Source organism: Pagrus pagrus (assembly GCF_965226575.1).
Source record: "Pagrus pagrus genome assembly, chromosome: 23".
Taxonomy (NCBI): domain Eukaryota; kingdom Metazoa; phylum Chordata; class Actinopteri; order Spariformes; family Sparidae; genus Pagrus; species Pagrus pagrus.
The window spans coordinates 9160092-9181194 of NC_140205.1; the positions used below are offsets into that span (position 1 = coordinate 9160092).

A 21103-nucleotide genomic window follows, 5' to 3' on the forward strand; every position below is an offset into this window, starting at 1 on the left:
GAGAGAAAGACCCTTAAAAGGGAGGTTGGGGGGTATTTGACAGCAACAATAGCAGACACTACAGGGAGGGTATGACAGCTAATTAATTCCCATTGTTAATGCCTCCTCTAATTGTGATCGCCTTAACGACCATGACACCGCTGCGGCCATTTCTAATAGGTCGAGAACACAAGGCGGTCTCTGAGGGGACACAGATTAGCACGAGCGTCGGAGGCTGTAGAGCCACTTGTTCACACAGATAAAGGGCGTGTTTTCTGCAGGACAAGGTGTAAAAACATCGGAGGTAAAGGACGAGAATCAGCTGTACAAGCGCTGCGATTCTTACTTTGACGGAGATTTACAGCACGCAAATCTTGTAAAGGCTGTGAATCAGCACCGAGCCGTGAGTCAAAGCAGGGATTATTCAGGACACGACATAAATATAAACGTGACGACTTTAAAATGGAAAATATTTATGGTCTTTCGGCTGGAATGGATTTTTATACAGTCACACAACCAGTTTCTTTGAATAGTAACATTGCCAGGAGTTGAGATGAGAGGATCGATGCCATTTTATGACTGTACACTAAATTATGGGGCTATAGCCAGCAGATTAGCTTAGCATAAAGTCTGGAAACAGGAGAAAACAGCTACCATAGCTCTGTCCTGGAAGTAACCATGATCCACCAACCCGTCACCTCTAAAAAGTCACTCATTTAACAAGCTAGTTGCCATCCCCACGGTGATGGTGTCTGATGCTAAGCTAACAGGCTAACGCTCCCTGAAGCTCCATATTTAGCACGCAGATATGAGAGTGGTAACAATCGTCATGATGGTCATGTTTTGCGACTACAGGTCTCTCAATCAAAAGAAAACAAAAGACACAAGTAGCATGGGGTCATGGGAGTTGCTGTCGAACGAGTTAATGTTTTAAAATCTTATTCATCTCACTCTCTGACGTATCGTCTGATGTTTCCGGAGGTTAAGGTGACAGGTGACCAATCAAATCGCACCGTTACCATGGATAAAACTACGTATTTCTTCGTAAAAAGGGTCAGTATTTATTCTACGGCAACATTTATTGTTATCTTCGCATCTTACTTGGACGTGGCCTCTGCTTTTCGCCGCAGACAGATTCACAGTATTTATGAATAAAGACGGCATTATGTCAAGACACTTCCAAACCTGCTGAGTCGTCCTTTGCTTGATGGAAAAAAACGCAGGGCTCATTTTAAATTTAATCAATGGATATTATTGGCGGGTGAAGCGTGCACAGGGGTCAGTCGCCTCCAATGATAAGACACTTTCAGACACTGACATATATCCACACTCAGCCAAACGCTGTCATAAATAAAATAGTATAGTTACATTTGATCGATTTAACCGTATCCCCTCGCAGGAAAGTAGCTCTATTGTGGAGAATGAACTCCTTTTATCTTTTAAAGCACCTTCATTTTTGATTCATCTTAACCATCTGTCCTTTTTCTCTGCTTTGATCTCTGGCTTCTCACATTTTTTTTTCTCCCTCCATTATTTTTGCCATCAGTCTGCTCAGTTTTTTACTATCACCTCCATCTCCCCGCTAAAAAAAAACAGCTTGCAAGCATTTTAGAAACAATTTTGGTTTATGAGGGCACCGCTGTGCTGCAGAGATACCCGACAAAAGTCACCTCTCGTGCATCTGTTCGCGCTAGAAAACAGGACTCGGAGCTACGATCACCTAATTAATCTTTCCACGTGAACGATCACAGTCGGGCTAACGTTTCTCCGACATCGTCGTGAACTCTTCCCTCGAACAGCGCGTGCTTTTTCCGATCGACGTGGGTCGCCGAAGATTAAACTGAACTCGCATGACCTGCTTTCTGATCTTCCACACCACTGACTCAGCTCCCCCTCATGGTCTAAACTCCCCATAATACCACCTATAAAAAAAAAATCTATAAGCTTTTATAAGCTCTTCCGCACACTGGGTCTGTTTGAGAGAAGAGTGTAATCTTCACACCACGGTTTCATTGTATTTTGTTTTAACTTCTCGCGTCTAATGTGTTTGTCGATGCGCTCCTCCTTGTGTTGAATTCAGCTTTACTGTGTCAATAGCTCTCCGGCTGATTCAACTCGGCTCAAGGCGGAAAAAAAAAAGATCTGTGCACAGCGAAGGGATACGATTTCAAGCTTGGGACGGAGAGAGAGAGGAAGAGGAAGAGAGGGGGGAGGGGATCAAAGCTCGCAGTAATTGATGGATTAGTTTTCACAGACCATTTCCTTGGCGGTCAGGGGGAGGAAAAAATAGCTGTGAACATGTTCGCTCATTGAAATAAAATCATGTTTAGTATTGGATGCTGCCTCTGAAGGCCAAACCTGGTAAATACAAATACAGTCGACCTTGAAGCAAACACATTTACAGCAGAGGTACGGCTGAAGCATAACTGCTTGCTTATGAAGGGTTTTTATTGTGTTTGTTGCCATTATTTCATTTCCATGTTTGTTTTGATGCAGCTGTTTTCGAATGAATGAATTTCAGATTCAAGGTCAAAGTCAAATTAAGAGAAAGAGAAAGAAAATCATATATATATATATATATATATCACTGTTAGTAACCCTGTTGGCTGGAGGTGGTTGGATGGGTGATACATCAGACTTTCCCCCTCAAGACCGGGTTCACATCCTGTTTGTAGCCTAGATGTCTAAAGTTATGTTACATAAGTAAGATAACGTATCTACATAACTTAAAACTCTGTGAGTGACGTACTTAAATGACCTACATTATGTGAAGCGAGTCACTGAGTCACTTAAAAAGGGACTGAATGTAGTAATTTAAACCCAAAGTATGATCTCTTTCTAAATCTAAACAAGTAGTTTAGGAGATTAAACCTGACCAAACCCCAACCACGTCACGGTGTTAACAACAGTACAAAAGTCACACTATGTCATAATATGTGAACTTTTTGTCATTAAGCTTTAACTTTCATACGACCTACTTACTACTTATTATTGCTAACTTGCTGCGGAGCCCTTCACGTGCAAAAACTACTTGAGTTGTAGGATGAGCGTCACATTTTGAAGCTTTAAAGTCTCATCGACCAATCAGCAAGTTAAAAGTGAGAGCATGTTGATATACTGATAGTAAGCTGGGTTAAAATACTGCACATCCTCAGCAAATTAACGTCAGTCATGCATGTTTCACACCTAGAAAAGGTTTTAAAGGAGAGAGAACAAGACATCGTCACAATCCTTAGTATTGCTCATATACTGTATGCTCTCCTCACGGCGGTGTTACTAAGAGCTCTCTCATAATGTTAAATCAAAAAAAAGACACTCGAATGTTTTTGTAATACTTCACTTCCATTTGGCAAATTGGCTGTCGCTGTAAGTGCTAGTTTATCACTATGTTTTACAGGCTGGAAGTGTGTTAAGCTTTCTGGGGAGGGATCAAATTTAAATGCATACCCAGAGCGTCACAGTGCCGCGTGCCCGTCTGCACGAGGTTAAAATGATGTAAACGTATCCTTGAACTACATCAGACGTCTCTCGTACGAGCATTGCAATACACACAAACACACACGCAGCTGCACATTCGGTCCTGAATGCCTGTATCAGTTCATTCACACGCACAGTGAATTAAAAAAAAAAAGCTTCCTTCAAAAGGTCTACGTCAGCGCGGGCCATCCCAAGCGGCTTAGCTCGCCTTCTGCGAGCGAGCCGGAGACGGACAAGAGAGCAAGACCACTTTTCCCAAGAGGGAAGCAAACAATGGAGGAAGAGAAAACATTTTGTCCTTGTATTCAATCCTTTAAAAACTCCTGACGGTGCCAGTGCCAGGAAAGCTGCAACACTTGAGCTTTACTTACACTTGGTGGCCTACTTGATTCCCCCTGCAGCAACTTGATGGCACATACGAGACCATTTCACTGCTGCGTCACGTCTGCATGAACACCTTTTGGGATCCGTGTGAGGCTATAACATTTAAGCTGGTGGCAACTTAACTATCAACAGTATGTGTCGTTGATTTTTGTGATATTTTAAGCAGTGATACAAGTTCTGTGAAGACGCTAAAATATCTCAAATATCAAATGTAAATGTCAAGTTTTGATATCATCTCTTCGAAATCAAAGGAGCTCTTTCTAGGCTCAACATTTTACACCCTTCTTCAACTCAAGTCCCAACTGTTGATCTCCCTTCAATACGACTTGAAAGAGAATTTTTTTGACGAAGCACGAAAACAAGCAGAGAAGGACTGAACCACTTCTTACCGCTCACTTTCCAGAGAGATCTACGTCAGCTGAAGGCGTTCAAGACCGACACTGACCTCGATTCATTTCTACTGGACAATTTTGTGTGAGTATGTTGTTCTTTAACCAAAGTATTGCAGTATTATTGCGGATATCTGTTTTTTTTAGGGCAGAGAAACACCCTGGGAAGCTTCCTTTCGTCACAAACAATAGAAATGAAGAGTTAGCTCACCAACATCATTAGCTAGCTAGGCTACTCCAACTGAAACGATTTTCATACTGATTTAAAATGTGACTTTTACGCAAGTACATGTTGGGTTATTCAGTGTAACAAACTAAATTGTAGCCTTGATTTTAGCTAATTTTGCTAACCACCGTATGAGCTGCAGAATCTTTTTTCGTCAACATGTAGCTTAAAGATTTTGGCATAGTGCCTTAATTCCAGCTAATTCAGCCATGAATTGTAGTGACTTTGTTAGCTAGCTACACAAGTGTTGTCAGCTCTTCACTTATAGCTGCCTGAGCTAACATTAACGTTATAGCACCACAGACAGGACAGGACTGCACTTTAGCTGTTTGAGATACCGTAACGTTAGCTTCAAGCGCTCACAAGACGGACTGTTTCGAAGCCTTGAATCTGAACTTTAGCAGCTTGAGCTACAAATATTGTTAGCTTGAAAGATTATAGACTTTTTTGTCGGATAATTTACTTCAAGACCCTAAATTGAGCAGGATTTATTGTTTGTTTCAATAGTTACCTCCAGCCATCAAAGATAAATGCTACGTTAGCCTGCAAACATCAATGTTACGTAGCTACTCAAGCTGAAATTATTCTCACACTAAGTTAAAATGCAACTTACAGGCAACTTGTTGGGTTACTCAGTGTAACCAAGTTAGCAACTATTGCTAATAGCCTCAGTTTTAGCTGACATTATCAATTGAAAAAGCTATTTTACAGCATTAACAAGTAGCTTAAAGCTGTTAACCACCAATAAGAAATGTGTACACGTGCTGTTTATTCGTACAGTAATACAAAGCGTCGATGGGAGCTGGCGCCAGACGTCTGAATCCATAACTCTTACAGATACGTAACTAGCTAGCCGCAAAGCTCCCTAGGCTCAAAAAACCATAACAGAGAATGAAAGAAAGTCAGTCACTTCAGTCAGACTTTCAGTCTCTATGTTGGTGGAAATGCTGATACCAACTTCCACAATGTGTTAATTATGACTGGATTTGACTGGAGGTGAAATATAAAGCCACTAAAATTTTACTACAGAGAAGAATGGTGCAAAAGTTAATGTTGTGCATCTCTGAATTGCTGGAGGAGTTTAACTCGAGCCCACCAGGACTCGGTGGCAGAATTTATCAGATAAGACGAGGATGCAGGGTTAGAAAATGTATATATGTTAATGCTCTTGTGCATTAGTCATGAAGACATTTTTACAGGATGGAAATGTGTTGCCATCATTGTGAAGAAAACACCAGAAATGGATTTCAAAATCTAGTCGTGCGTTTTCCCATGAAAGCAGAAGTTTTTCCTACTGTTTTCATCTGATTTCCAGCTGGTGCCTCCACTATTGAGCAGTTTTATCAGCTCGTATCGAGCATCACGCTACACTGTGTTGCTGTGGGGCCATCTGCCGAACACTTGGCAGTGGGTCAAGTTTTTACAGATATTTTCCACGCTTCACGCTGATGCTTGACAGCTATCAAACTGACAGGGTTGTCATACATCAGCCGGGGCTTGGACTGATGAGGAGAATCCCATCAACCAGATCAGCAACAGCAGCTTTTACATTTTGCGTTACACTCTTTTCATTTGTCCGTTCAAGGAGATGGAAACTGATGGTGTTGAAGGAAGAGATGTGGGCAGATGATGGGGGAGACGTCATGACAGGAAAAGAAAAGAAAAGCTTATTTTCACCACATCATCCACATACAGTAAGTTCAGTTCCCACACGTATGACTCACTCAGTGTTCATGTCTTGCCCATGTTGCCTCTTTTTAGGTTTAAAAAAATCTCTGATGACATCACTGCTAGGGCCATTAGCTCCTCCCCCCTGGCACTGCGTACCTGATGATGTAATCCTGGTAGGGGTTGACAGACGGGGCGTTGATGATATAACCACAGTGCAAGGGAAGGCCAAGATGCTTTTTATGGTTATATCTAAATGTGAAGACAATCTACTATGTTTTTTTTTCAGATTCTGCACTCAACCGAGCATTTAATGCAAGGTAGCAAAGCATCCTCTATGATATTACACAACAAAAACGGCAGGAGAGCACACGAGTAAGTATTTTTAGTGACATATATGTATGAAAGGAAGGACAAGTAATTACACGTGAGTATGAATGAAAATAAATGATCAGCCGTCGGTGTAAATTAGCAGCCAAATGGATGTTTCCCCTGTTACTACAATAAATCATAGTCCATCCTTTGGTTGAGGCTTTGTATGATGCGCTGAAAAGACCAGGAAAGTCGATTGGACATGCCGTGCCTGTTCCGATCAGCTCTCCGATGCCTCGCGGCCTTAGGTGGATGGCTTTGAACATTACTCTGGGTCGTAAAGTTAACCATACTTGACATTTCCCAAGGGCAAGAGTGTGCCTGTGCATGGGGTGTGTTTGTTGGAGTATACAATGCAACAGCCGACATGGAGATTAGGTTGGATAGAGAGCGATGGCCAACAACTGAGCCCCAATAATACTGAGTTAAAGCATCGCATACCAACACTGCCGGTGAAAAGCAATATGTTAACCTTAAACTGTGAATAATACATAAACCTTGTTGTTGTTACATGAACAACACATCATTTTTATATCAAAACTGAAATAGAGCAGCTAAAGTGCAGATTTGGGTATGAAAAGCTGTCTTTGCTGTCAGTCTGTGAAGCTAACAGTAATATTAGTTCAAGCTGCTAAATTGTAGTCCTGTCCATCTGTAAAGCTCACATTTAAGCTAGCTCAAGCAGCCAAAGTGTGGTGTCATTCTGTGAAGCTAATGTTAAAATTAGCTCAAGCAGCTTAAAGTGCAGATTTGGGACTGTAAGTGAAACAATGCTCCTTCAAACTAGGACACTAGCATTGAAGTTAGCACAAACTGCTAAAGTGCAGGCTTGAGGCTGTCCTTTCAGCCTGCGAAGCTAACATCACGTTAGCTCAAGCAACTAAGTTGCAGTCCTATGAATCTGTGACGTCACAATGTTACTGTTAGCTCGAGCAGCTATAAAGCGAAGAGCTGTTTGTTGAAGCCACTAACACAAGGCCATCATTTAACCATTGTTGGGCTCACACACACCACACACGCACACACAGACACACACTGGTACACATTGTCCAAAAACAATTAGGATTGTCTGTTGAGGGATTTTCAGCGCTAAGCTCTCAGGAGGTGAAATCTCTGCGACAGCTGGGGGGGACATTTTTCCATAACTGCACATGGTTCCTTCTCTCAAAGATCCCTTTTCCCTCAGCTACAGAGGTCATTAGCTCACTGACCAATGAGAGTCGTGCCACAGCGTCATCTGCCCTTGAGAAATCCCTCCATCCTATAAGGACAAACACTGGAGAGTGTTAAGATAGCGCCTTGTTTTAAGACATCTGTTAGCGTTGGTCAACACATTTGTTGTATTGCAACACAACATACGTCAGCAGCCAGCTAATAGCACATTGTGTGTTGAGAGATAAAACTGGCTGCGATACATTACAGAGTGTGATACGAGGGTGTATTATCAAGTGCTACACTTATCACCTCCACATGCTATCACTGTTTTCTTCCCTCCACAATGAAAGCTGTGCTGTTATTAAACTGTATTGTTGGTAAGCTGCTGACAAAGAAGCCAGCTTCTTGAAATATGTCATTGTATTTTCTTTTATGTTATTATTGTTTTGTAATAATGATAAAACTATGATCTGCAGACAGTTCTGATTGTTTAATCAAATTGTCTGCTTATATTACGCCGTCAGATTGACTGATGCCAGATGACAACACTGATGTCTCATCCATTTGCAACCACAACTCTGAAATACGGAGACTGCATACTAATGTCACACACACTCTTGATTGCTCATTAGTCGTACTGTTCATTTGCATGCAGAAGAATCGAAATGCATCAATCCTGATGTGTGAATAATTTACCTCCGACCATGAAGGAGGCGACTCACCGTGCAGACAGCGTGAAATGACTAACGTATTCAATGCACAGCCGTAAATGTGGGAGCGCAGTATTTACATATAAAAGATGATGTCATCTGAGGCATCTGGAAGTGTCAAGGGCGAGGATGACTCGTCTGTCTCTCAGCGAGACGGGCATGTTGCCTAAGTGACGGAGGACTGCCAGTTGGGCGCCATGTTTAAAAGAAAAAAACGACGGTCGAGCCAAACTTCGTCACTTTGATTGAGCGGCAATCAAAGAGGCAGAGGACCACGGAAAAAAGAAACTGCTTTGCATTTTAGCCAAGTTATGAGGAAAGTGGGACAACATTTGGACTCTTCAGCCCTGTGGGGCTAATCAGTATTAAATTATTCTATCCCTGTCCTATTCTTTAATCTGTCTAATTATTTAGCCTGTCTGTCATTCTGTTTTCGTTGCGACAGTATTTACCTTTTCGCTACATTCTCCGTAATCTTCCCGTCTGGTTTTGAGCAAGGCAGCCAAAATATACCATCAATCATGAGCTGCTGGCTCGAAGTGACAAGTATTGTCTTTCTATTTGTGCATGAAGACTGTAAAAGGGATAGTGTTTGCACGGGATTCACAAAGATGTAGGTCAAGGATCTGCTCAGAGTATAACAACGTGATCAAGAGATCATTTGTGACTTTTGATTTAGCGATTGTCTAAGACTCTGTTCTGTGTTGTTCCTGAAGCCAGTTGTTTGTTTACGTAAACTGACTTTATATTACCAAACTAACGTTAGCTACTGTTGCTATCTGTGAGCAGATTGAGTGATTTATACATGTAAATTCCCTGTAAAGCCCCTTTAAAGGTGCAATATGTAAGAATTTTAGTTGAAATCATTCAAAAAATAAAACAAATTGATCAACAGCATGTGAAGAAATAACAGCTTTTACATGATGATTGTGACAATATGACAATACATAAATCTATGTATTGTGTTGCAGAGATATCTTTTGAAGTTAGCTAACCAGCTAGCTCATGTAGCTCCTGTGCTACAGTGTAAACACAAACACTCCTCTATTGCTCAGAGCTCCCAGTCAAGACCACTAGATGCACTGCTAACCAAGCGTACTAGCTAACAGCAGCTACAGTTAGCAGCAGTTAGCTGTTGCTCTGGGGACCCCTATTTGTTTTGTTGTATGACTACAGCTGGCCAACTCTTACATATTGCACCTTTTATCAAGTCTATGGGCATAATCCTGAATTGTCTTCCTGTGCTTCTGGCCAAAGTCCTTTGAAAAACACACTCAGGTTACTGCAATTTTAAACACACCGTGTTGAGCAAACTCATTTATTTATGCTGTGTACCTAGCAGTGGTTGTATGTTGACTAAATTGGATCACACCAACACCTTAGAGGTCTACAGGAACGCAAAGCTAAGCAAGTTACATCCTTGATTACCATAAACCCACCACATAAATGAAAAAGACAGAAAACGATCCCATATATCCCCTTACAACAGAGCCTCTCTTGTCCTTTTAAAACCAAACACACACACACACATGAACACACACGGCTGGATTACCGACAATTGGGAGTGTCTTTGCTCAACTTGTGCATGAAAACAGCTAATATTCTACGAGGGAGTAAGGAATCACCCGGCAGCCACGTCCTCCGAGAAATGAAGCAATTTAAAAGCACTACGCACCAAATGTGATATTCATGATTTGGATTCCAGCAGCAGCCGAGCCGAGCCACCCTGTCATAACTGAGCAGACGTGATTCCCATTCAGACCGAGGGGAGGGGGAAGCGAAGTAAAAGAGCATGAGAGGCGGTACCAACTCAAGAAATGGTAGCAGGAAGGGAGTGAAAGGAGGTCAGCGAGAGAGCAAGAGAATATAGCGCGAACTGATATGTCCATTTTAACTCTTTGCATTCATCATCCGCCCATCTTCTCCTCTCTTAATCGAGACAAACATGCAGAGAGGCAGTGGCGACAGACAGGTTTCAGCTAGAAGCTACTTATAAATGGAGGCCGACGAAGTTAGCGACAAGCGGGTGAGGTTGGGAGATGGTGGAGACCAAAAACAGAGCAAAAAAAGAGGGAATATCTGGCAATATCTCATCTGGATGCCAAAAACAAGGCACTAAATGGATGCTAATATTGTTCTGTGTCTCCCAGATGTCTAAGTAAGCAACTTAATTTGCTAACAAATTCATCCTAACAACATTACGTAAGGGATGCTCAATGAGGTGCCCATTATTGGGAATCAATGGACTTAAAGGCCAGTGTTCCACGTATTCCTCATCAGGGACAACTCAGAGGGCATTATCCTGCTTATACCACAATTAATTTCTATTTTATTGCATTTGGTGGTCAAAATATAAAGGTTTTCATGAGCAATAACTCTCTTGTCAACACCTCAGGGTTTGACTAACAATCATTACAATACCATGAGGTTCTTGTGCCATGTTCATTGCTCCAGTAAATAGAACTAACCACAGACATTGCTTTCCTTTTTTCAAGCTCATTGAACCATTTGGCTCAGCCATTAGCCTTAAAGCTAACGTTATGCTAGCAAGAATTAAAGTCAATAGCTTTGTGTACAGTAAACAAACAGTCACTATAACTTGGCAGTATGTCTAACAACAAGATTAGCTAGTTTTTGTTTTAATACCCAGTAAATTGTAAGCTGTAAAATGCTAACTTTTCTTTCGTACACAGTTGACACAGCTTCCTGTTGCGTGTTAGCTAACGTTAGGGTTAAGGGTTTAACTTTGTGTTGAAAATGCTTAAGATTTACAATGAGATAAAAGATAGTTTGACTATAAGATGAGGATATATCACCTGGAGAATAAGGCTGGAGTGGCACCGTGGGGTTTGCTTAGCTGGTTGAGCCTATGCGGGCGAAAACTCCTGGCTCATTGATCTAAGAGCACAAGAACAAGGAGAGACAGCAGCATCCAGCAGGCTCTCAGCAGGGTTACTCCGTAATATATGTATGTGTGAGAGCTCGTGTGTGTGCCGAACTCCCCTTTCTCTAAGCGCTATCTGTACATCCAGTTTATCCCTGAAAGAGACAGGGGAGGTGGCATACGAGATGGCACACAGTCTGCGCTGACACGAGGCCAATGGGATGAAAACGAGGGCATGGCGGGCGCAGGGGGAGAGTCGCAGCCAATGTGGAAAAAACATGCTGCCAGGTGGCGTGTGGCATGTTGGGGGGGGTTTGTGTGCATTAGCGAGTGTTTTGTGTGTAAGAGCAAGAGCTTAATATATCTGCGGTGGGAGTGTGTGGGAGGCAGCAGAGAACCACCTGGAGCTATATGAGAACCCTGGGACTTCCACCTCAGGCGACAGGATTGCTGCCTATCTGACATTCACGTGCCTCCACGCTCGCCACCAGGATAGGGTGGAAGTAACGCTCCAGCCTCGACCAGAAGATGGAGATGGGTTAAGTGTCGGAGAGCCTGATGGGGAAAAGAGTGGGACTGAATACTGATGGAGAGACTGCAGTCGGCTACTGAGGCATCGGCTGCTGATTACAGGGAAGGACAATACAGAAGAAGAAGAAGAAATGCAGAAATACACAGTGAGTTTCGATGAAGGAGAGACAAGGAAAGTCAAGGAAGAGAGAGGCAATAATGAGGTAGAGGGGGACAAAGGTATCATTTAGAGGCAACGATTGGGAGAAAATGAGAATCCGAAACAATGGAAGCTGAGAGTGGGAGGTGCAGTTGACAGAGAGCGGAGGAAGAAAGACGAGTAGACGGGATTGCTGAAGGCTTCCCTCACATCACACGAGCCCCTGAAGAATCCTCCTCAGACTGAGCAACACAACTGCAACACTTTCTCCCCGTCTGAGAAGTTTGAGCTTGTGTACCAGAGAAGCAACTTTTTTTAAACCGCATTTACTGTTCGAACGCTGAAGGCTGCCTTGATTTGCATTCTTCAAATTATGCCACTGAGAAGAGATGAGGAATGCGTGATGTGAGCTCGCTGCATTTAATTTTTCATTTAAAGCTCTGCAAATGGATTTCTCTGCCTTCCTTTCAATCAACTAAATACATAGATGAGCTGGGGGAATGATGGTTGAGTTGAAAAATCCAGTGCATCCCAGTATTAAGGGATTAATTGTTTACTTGCTTCCTTGTTTGCTCAGTTCACCAATAAACACAAGAACCTATCCATGTTATTATTCGTGGCCCTCTGATTTTGCACGACTTATGGACGTGACATTTCCTGCGCGAGTTTGCCATATGCTACAGGCCTGTCGTCCCTTTTCTTGAGAGAGTTTAGGGAAATAAATGATGTGGGAACACAGCCTGTCATACCTTAAATGGGATAATAGACAGGATTATACCTCTGACTTTCACTATCGAATGATGGAAGGACGACCTGAAGAAGTGGCCTTGGATAGCAATGACCGGAAGAAAGTTAGCAATGACCAATCTGAAAAGGTCAGAAGCTCATAATAGCTTCCATAGACATGAAGTCAGGCGCAAGGACAGGGAACAGATACTTGTCTATATCAAAGCAGAGGTCTGAGTCCTGCATCACTCAGCTAACGCTAAGCTAACATAGTTTGTTACTGCTAATTGAGGCCATTTCTTCAGATTGTGAGGGCAGAGGTAAAATATATTGCTTTGTTGCTGAGAGTTAGACGAGAGGATCAATACCACCTTCATGTGAGCTAAATATGAAGGAAGGCCTACCGCTAGCAGCCAGGTTAGCTTAGCTGGAAACGGGGAAGCAGCTAGCTTGGCTCTGTCCACAGGTAGCAAAATCTACCTATTAACGCCTCTAAACTCCCTAATAAACCTGTTAAATACATTCAAAAACAAAGGTCTTTGTACGAAACTTCTTGGTTTTTGTTTGGATTTAGCAAAGTTAGCCGGCTGCTAGCTGTAGCTTTGCATTTACTGTAACACAGACATCAGAGTGGCATTGATCTTCTCATTTAAATGTGGCAAAGAAAGCTAGTAGGTATCTCGACTGGCTTGAACTACAGTAGATAAATATGCAGACACATAAGCACACAACCCTCATTAGTAAGTTTTGGACACTTTCCCTGTCATCCACCCGCTAAAGAAAATGCATCATGCTCTCTGACAGCACAGCGATACACCATCTTGTCTGACCGCATTCAACGCCATGAGTTGAAATTACAGTGCGTCTTCACGTCTCCTGCCTTTCATGTATCACTGCTTTTACATTAAGGATAACATAGTGTACAGTGTGATGTCCTCTCGCTCATCACTTTGCAGGACTGGCAGCGTGCACGATCACCCTCAACAACTCATATCTGCCCGTCTGGGTGAATCCATATCTAAACAGTTGTTTCTAGTATCCACGTATACGATTCCTGACCTGTGCTCTTTAGGAATTATGTCTTAATGGCACGATAAATCAATCTGGATTAACAAACACAATGCAGATGCAGCCGAGTGGAACAGATGGGGCTCAGTGCGGTGTGTTGTGTGTGTCACGGCTCTGGCTGAGGCAATTCATGTGACCTTGATACAGTCCTGGCGAGCAAAGAGGAGTCAGCACTCGGGACGACGCTAAAATAAGAAGTAGATTTCTTGTTTTATCAAAGCGGATTTAACGTGTGGTTGTTTGAAACTGAGTGTGCAGCAGGTCTTTGTGTGTGAATGAATGCAGCAGGATGCAATCGTGGAGAATACAACCTGATGCCGTCTGCAAGGACGTCCGCAACTTCCTGGAAAGATTTGGTTTTTCCAGCCAAAGTCAAAGCTTCACACAAGATGGCTGCGAAACAACAATCTTGATGAGCTCAGTCCAATCAAGAAAATGATGATGGACTTCCGACGTTTCAAGTATTTCAAATTTGTTAGTTCAGATCGATGTAGAGATGTTTTCGCTTTAACCTTTAAGGGTCTTTTTCAGTCCATCAGTGTAAAAAAAAAAAAAAAAAAGCCATTATATCTACTTTGATTCAATGATGTAAGACAGTAAAATATGAACAACAGATGTACTGAAGTCAGTTTTAAAAGTTAATGCTGATTAAATCAACCAGGACGGTCACTAAGGACAATTTTTAGAAGTGTAATCTTAGGAAAATGTGTATCGTATATATACATGAATGCTTACATCAGAAAAATATAAAGTAACAGGTCCTGATGTTCGAGAAATTTTTTTCTATCAACCCCTATACTATCGATTATTATAGTAGCAATTATTTTCTCAATTAATGAATTAATCGTTTGGTCTAAAAAATGCCATTATAGTCCAAGTTCCTGTCTTCAAATAGCTTTTTAAGTGCGTCCAACAGCCCTGAACCCAAAAAATGTTGTCAGTGTCACATAATATGAAGAAAATAAGCAAAATTTAGAAACCAGAACTCGGGACCATCTGCTGTTTTTGCTTTAAAAGTGTCTCTTTTAAGAAAATAGTCACTGATAATATACTTTCAATCCTTCAGTCGACGAATGATCTCAGCTGTCGTTTCTTTTTGGGAACAGAAACAGACCGAAAAACAGAATTTTAATGGTTCTGACTCTGTTTAACACGACTGACTCGCAACACGTCTACACAAAAAGTCGACTGTGTGTTTATAACCATAATACCTTTCTGTCTTTCCTTTAATTCCCACCTGATACGTTCCTCTCGGCACAACATCTTTCAGCTCGGGCCTTAATGAGGAACGAGCTGTTACAGTCTCTGCAGTCGAACCTGGATGGTAGGTGTTTATTTTCATACGAGAAGTGCTGACAAGTCGGTGAAACGCCTTTAGGAGTTGGGTGTTTTTAAAAAGCGTGTCTAAAAATGTCACCCTGTGAAAACGCTACCTGAGCCGAGCCTTTAAAAAAACAGAGAACTCGTTCCACATCCAAGAAAAAACTTGTTAAACCAAACTCCTGTTCTGGTGCAAGTCTCCCCAAACACACTTCATCCCCAGTGTTTAGACAAGTCCACCTTGGTGCAGAATTAACAAACCACCAGTGTTGAAACCGAAATCAATATCCATTAAGCATGCCATTGATTTAAACAGGGCAACAACCTGAGTGAATAATGTGGAAAATACAGGAGGAGCTTGAATTACCTGTCAGAAAATTAAGCCCCAGCTTGTCAGGAGGATGTGGAGTTAATCAAAAGGCAAATCATGTGCTCCGGCAGCATCGTTCACCACTCACACCATCTTTTTTTAACTGAAATGTGGCGTTTCTTAATTAAAAATGTTGATAGCAGGTTACGGCATCACATCTGACAGCCCCCTGAGGGTGTCACATTGTTTTCTATCTATATTTAGACAAGAAAAAAAAAAAAGTACACAGCGAAAATACGCATCTTATTAGGGTCAGTGAAGGCAACTGTGTGCTTTAAGGGACAGGAGGTGAAGCCAGTGAAACAAACTGAGACACTTTCATGCTGGGAAAACATAAATAAACCACACTGGTGTGCAGATTGTTTGTTTCTGAATCATATTTTCCTGTTCAGATGGATACTTGGAGCTACTTACTCCGCTTTCCTGGCCAACCCCACCGAGCGGCACAGCGCGGTGGGAGTCTGCGGAACCAGAGACTTGCAGCAGGGGCTCCTCTTGTCCTCCTCGGCGGAGTCCGGGCTCGCTTGGCTCGCTTTGGGTGACTGCGGCGAGGTGGGGACGAGCTGCAGCTGCTGCGGGTGGTGGGAGGAAGGCGCAGGAGGGGTCTGGTGCTGCTGCTGCTGAGGCTGGGCCGATAGACCGGGAATCTGCTGCTGCTGCTGATGCTGATGAAGCTGCTGATGAAGCTGCTGCTGCTGCTGCTGCTGAGGTGGAGGAGGCTGCTGCTGCTGCTGCTGCTGCTGCTGCGCCTGCTGGCCGAGGTGAGCCGCGGCTTTGTTGCTCCCCGGGTGCTGATGGAGGTGGGCCGGCGCCTGGGGACTGGCGCTGCGGTGAGTCGGGGGGTGGTGGTGGTGGTGGTGGTGATGGTGCGGTGGTGGTGGAGCGGGCTGCTGGACGTACTGATGGGGGTCCCGCAACTGTCGGTTCTCTCCGATCAGGTCCTCCACCTTTCGCTCGAGTTCGTCGATGCGTTGGCGCTGCGTCTGGATCAGGCTTTGCTGGTTCTGGACGATGGTGGTGAGCTCCTTCAGGTAAAGAACGGCTTTCATTGGATTATCCAGCAGGCTCTCCATTACTGACTGTGGCTGTGGCCGTGTGCCCGGCGGTGTTCACTTCTCCTTCAGCTGTTTTTCTGGCGCTGCAAAGCCGTCGATGAGGCCTCTGAACACGGTGCGTAACCGGGATGATCTGGCGGCCGTCTGACGCCTCTACGCTCTGCTGGGGCTGGGTAGTCTCTCTCTCTCTCTCTCTCTCTCTCTCTCTCCCTCTCTCTCGACCAGAAATGGTGCTGATGCAGGGGGTGGGGTTGGATGGGGGTTGGAGGGGGGGATCAGCATCAGTGTGCGGAGGCGGAGCTGTAGTGGACCTGTGATGTCAACACGCAGGGGGAAAGAGTGAGGCTGGTCTGCACGTTTCACATGTTTTAATCCACAGTTTTTGTGGAGTGTGTTCCAGCCCGGGAGCTTCTTATCTCATCTTGTTCGCCTCTACATGTGTCCTCGCTCCACACAGCTGAGCTCAACTGCAAGCTCAGGTCACTAAACTGTCAATCGCAAGAGGTCAGGAACCTTAAATAATCCTAAAATAACTGTGAATGCGTCTTCACATCTCCTTTGACTATTTTATCTTGTAATTTATGTGTTTCCTATGTGTTTACATGTTTTTTTGACTCTCATCAGGTGAGAGGCGGGGGACAAATAACCATTCACACTCACATTTACACCGATTAACAACCAATTAACCTCACGTGCATGTCTTTGGACTGTGGGAGGAAGCCCGAATACCAGCATAGAGCATGCAGGACCTCGTTGCTGTGAGGCAAATTAATGAAGTAATAATACAAACTCAGAAATATTTATCTTTTCCATAACCGAATAAACCAGCTGTCCCCAGAACACTGTTTGAAGCTAGAAAGATGGCAGGGTCAGCCACATATGAACAAAGTAAAACAGTCAATGAAGATCTTCCAAACCGAATCTGTGGAGTCACACTGACTGGTTCTTTTGCCACAAACACATTGTTCCAACATCTCCCAAAAAATATCTGTTTTTGTCCCCACGCCTCGTCAGAAATATCTGATTTGTTGCCACTAACATGGAAAACATCCCGACGTCTCGTTAAAAAACATCCAGTGGTTTCACGCTTGAGTCATGCCCTCCACCTCCTCCTCCATGCCTGACCACGGGATCATAAAAGCTGACATCTTCGTCGAATATCTCTCCATTTCCCAACAATATTTGATCACAGCAGGGGATATAGACTCATCCGATACGGTATTTCCCAAAATGGTGAGTCTTGCTCTCGGTGCTCGAGATGTGACTCCAGCGCCTGAGTAAAAGCTCAGGACTTGCTCTCCGTAGGAATCTGTGATGTGATTAAAATCGCTCGTGGTGCTTCTTTTTTTTTTTTTTTGTCCCACAGAAGTCTTTGTGTGTCGGACGGGAACTCTTTCTTTGTATTTTGAGATGTTGCCCTGCAGGGTTGGAAAAATAATGGCGTGGTGCAGAATGTAATAGCTTCCTCCTAATGCTGCTCACTTAGCAGCACAGTATGAAGATGATTTGATGAAATGCGGATCGTTTTTTTTTTTTTTTTTTTACAGAATAGATGTCGGGTCTCCACGTTGACATTCACCGTTGCAGACAAATTAAAAGTTTGGGCTTGTGGTGAGATAGCAGTGTGATTTTTTTGCAAATTGGATCAAGCGAAAGGAGGCCGCACCTCAGTCCGTGCTTTGGTATCTCTGACTTCACCAAAAGGGAAATAAAAAGCAAGTCAACCAGACAGATAGCATGCAGGCAGAGCACGGAAAGGAAATGGGTTTTAGGTTTGCAGAGATGATCCCTCCTGATACCGACCCGAGTGATATCTCACTGAGAGAGAGAGAGAGCTCGGCTGTTCTGGTTGCTGTGCTGCGATGCTTTTTAGATTTGCACTTTCATCCAGTTTACTTCTTATTAGCTTATTTGGCAAATAAATAGTTTTTACGTCAACCAGGCCTTTTGTGTTCGTGTCGGACAGAATGCTTTCTGCTGACAAGATAATCTCGAAGGAAAACTGATGTCACGTTCTTAAAAAAATCCTTATTGTTTATTCAAGATGGGTCTCATTGAAATCCTCATTCAGCATTCAGAGTAAATCACTGTTAATTAGTGTCAGAGTGTAATGAAGCAAAGGACGCTCTGCCAGATCAATCCAGAACCGGAGTGGCATTAATGATAGGCTGTGATTAACGCTGTTTTTTTGTGAGAACGGAGACGAAAAAGAGAAATGGATTTGTTCAAAGTTTCATGCAACTTTTTAAAAACAGCTCAGTGGAAATATAAATATCGTATGACCTTGAGACAGTGAAATATGTGGACCACAGTAGCGAGCCGTGTGTGGGTGCAGCCGGGTCCGTCCTTCCATATGGCTGCTTTACAAGCTGCACCAAGTGAAAAATGACTCGCGCACCTGACCAGCGCCACATGCCTGGGCCGAGACAAAAATGAGTTTTGCAGGAGAAAAAAAGGTGCCAGCAGCGACTCTGGCGCCGGGGTGGCATCTGCAAAGTCCAGCCGTGCTTATTATGGACTCGCTGCTGGATGTGGCGAAACCAACCTTTAACACCAATTACCTCACAGAGGAGTCTGAGGCCTCGGAGGGTCACACATCCTTGATGAGAAACGACAAGGATGGGGCACGAAGTGTGATAAAATAATCAAGTTTTTTACCTCGGTACTGTGCATCTGCAGAAAACTTTGAGTGCCCTTCACAAAGAGTCGATGTGAGGCTGTAACATCGACGGTATCAAGAGTGGACGGCGCTTCCAAGTTTGCAAAGGTCTTAAACTTACAATTTGGTCATCACAGCAGGACTCAATCGCTAGTTTGGAGCCTTCTTCAATACGACATGATTTTCATTTGGGAATTATGGTCCCATTAAGTGTCAAGTAGTCAATAAAGCAGGACGTAGCTACTTTGTGATCAACAACTCCTGTGTCCTTGGTTATGCAGATGGATCCAGTCAGGTTAGAGGTGTAGCAATGCGTATTCTTACCAGCTCCACCATTGTTTCTAAATATGGTCACTTCTGGCACCAAGGCGGTTATAATATCAAGCTAAAGGCTTCTAAACACTATGTTAATACTCGGGCTGGACTAAGACACAGTACTGCCTCGAGGTAAATGCTAATGGCAGCCCGCTAACATCGTCACGCAGTGCCAAAACACATGATATGCTATTTTCACTATCTTAGTTTGGCATGTTAGAATGCTAGCATTTGCTAAGTAGCAAGTACAACTGAGGCTAATGGAGATGTCATCAGTGCAAAAGACGGGATCATCAAAGTCAGTAGGATTCATCCTCTGGGAACCTTGAATGTGCTTAACATTGTTTCATGGCAATCCATCCAATAGATTCTGCAGATAAAGATATTAAAGGTCCTTTTTGTAAGAAAAGATTTTGAGTCACATTCCCAACTCATCAAATACTGATGCTTTGGGATGGTAGGTTGGGATGGTCACTAACCCAAAGTTAGGAATGAGACTCAAAAATCAACTTTTCTCACAAAAAGGACCTTTAAAGTTTGGACCAAAGCGGTTGAAAGTCAGGGGATCACTAAAGTTATTACAATTACTTCCTCTGGTCACCATGAATGTTTGTACCGTACTTAATGTCAATCAATTACACAGTTGTTGAGATATTTCAATGAAATGCCAAAATGTCAACCTGCTGGTGGCGCTGGAGCAAAAATCAAATGGTCACCAAAATCAGTAGGATTCATCTTCTTGGGACTATGAATGTCTGTCCAGGACTTGATGGCAATCCATCCAATATTTCCAATAGAGTCTGGACCAAAGGAGTTTGACAGTCTGATGTTGCCGTCCCTAGAGCGATGCCACTGATCACTGATATTCAGATTCCTATTTCAAATGTCCCACTCCTGAAAGAGAGAAGTTTGAAAGTTGTCTGGCAGCGTTGAAGTTTTGCCCCATCTTCGGATCCTCCTCCAGAACTGTGTTATATCAATATAGGCTCACTCCCCAGAGTGATGTATCTCGGGTTTGTTGCTAAGTTGAAAGTAGACCAGCTGTATTCTTCTCTCTCATTATTCTGCTGTGTTTGATGTTGACAGTAACACATCGAGACCGACGGCAGTGTTGTGAACCCGATGCAGCAATTCAGTGAAACACAAATTTGCAAGTTGAAACAATCACGCCTTTGTTTAAAATAGCCACGGCACTCAGCACCTATATATGAAAAGTTTCTTTTTGAAGTCATTCACGCAGCATTTAGAGAGATTTCTCACTTCATCTTCACAATGAGCAGTAAAAGCAAACCGCTCTATTCTTGAGGTCTTCTGGGGGGCAGCTCTTCTTATTAAAACTGATAAATGGCTTGTTGCATGCACCAGACTTGACTCACGACATGAGAGATTTTAGGCCCTAAAATGACTCATTGGTTATAGATGTTTTATGTGTCATCACTATCCCGCTGGCACGAAAACTTTTAGAAATAAAACACAATGAGAAATTGAAGATACTAAAAAAATGAGGCCATCATTGTCGTCTTTCGCTAATGAATGATGCCAAAGAAGTCGAGCGAGTTCATCTGAGAGGGGAAAGTTAAAAACCTGATGTAATGGAGAAAGCAATTCGACATTTTTTTTCCAAGGACTTTGGAGCATTAATGACATTAAGAGATGCGATAAGAGCAGACGACACG

At 43.1% G+C, this 21103-nt stretch overlaps 1 protein-coding gene across 2 annotated transcripts in view; it reads right to left on the minus strand.

Moving 5' to 3' along the window:
- The window catches only part of iqsec3a (IQ motif and Sec7 domain ArfGEF 3a), a 104833-nt gene extending 88211 nt beyond the window's left edge, over positions 1-16622 (minus strand). For both annotated transcript variants that reach the window (XM_084345804.1, XM_084345805.1), the window contains exon 1: positions 15813-16622. In XM_084345804.1, coding sequence (XP_084201930.1) covers positions 15813-16471 — 659 coding nt within the window. In that variant the 5' untranslated portion in view covers positions 16472-16622. The remainder of the gene's footprint in view (positions 1-15812) is intronic.
- Positions 16623-21103: the final 4481 nt, after the last annotated feature.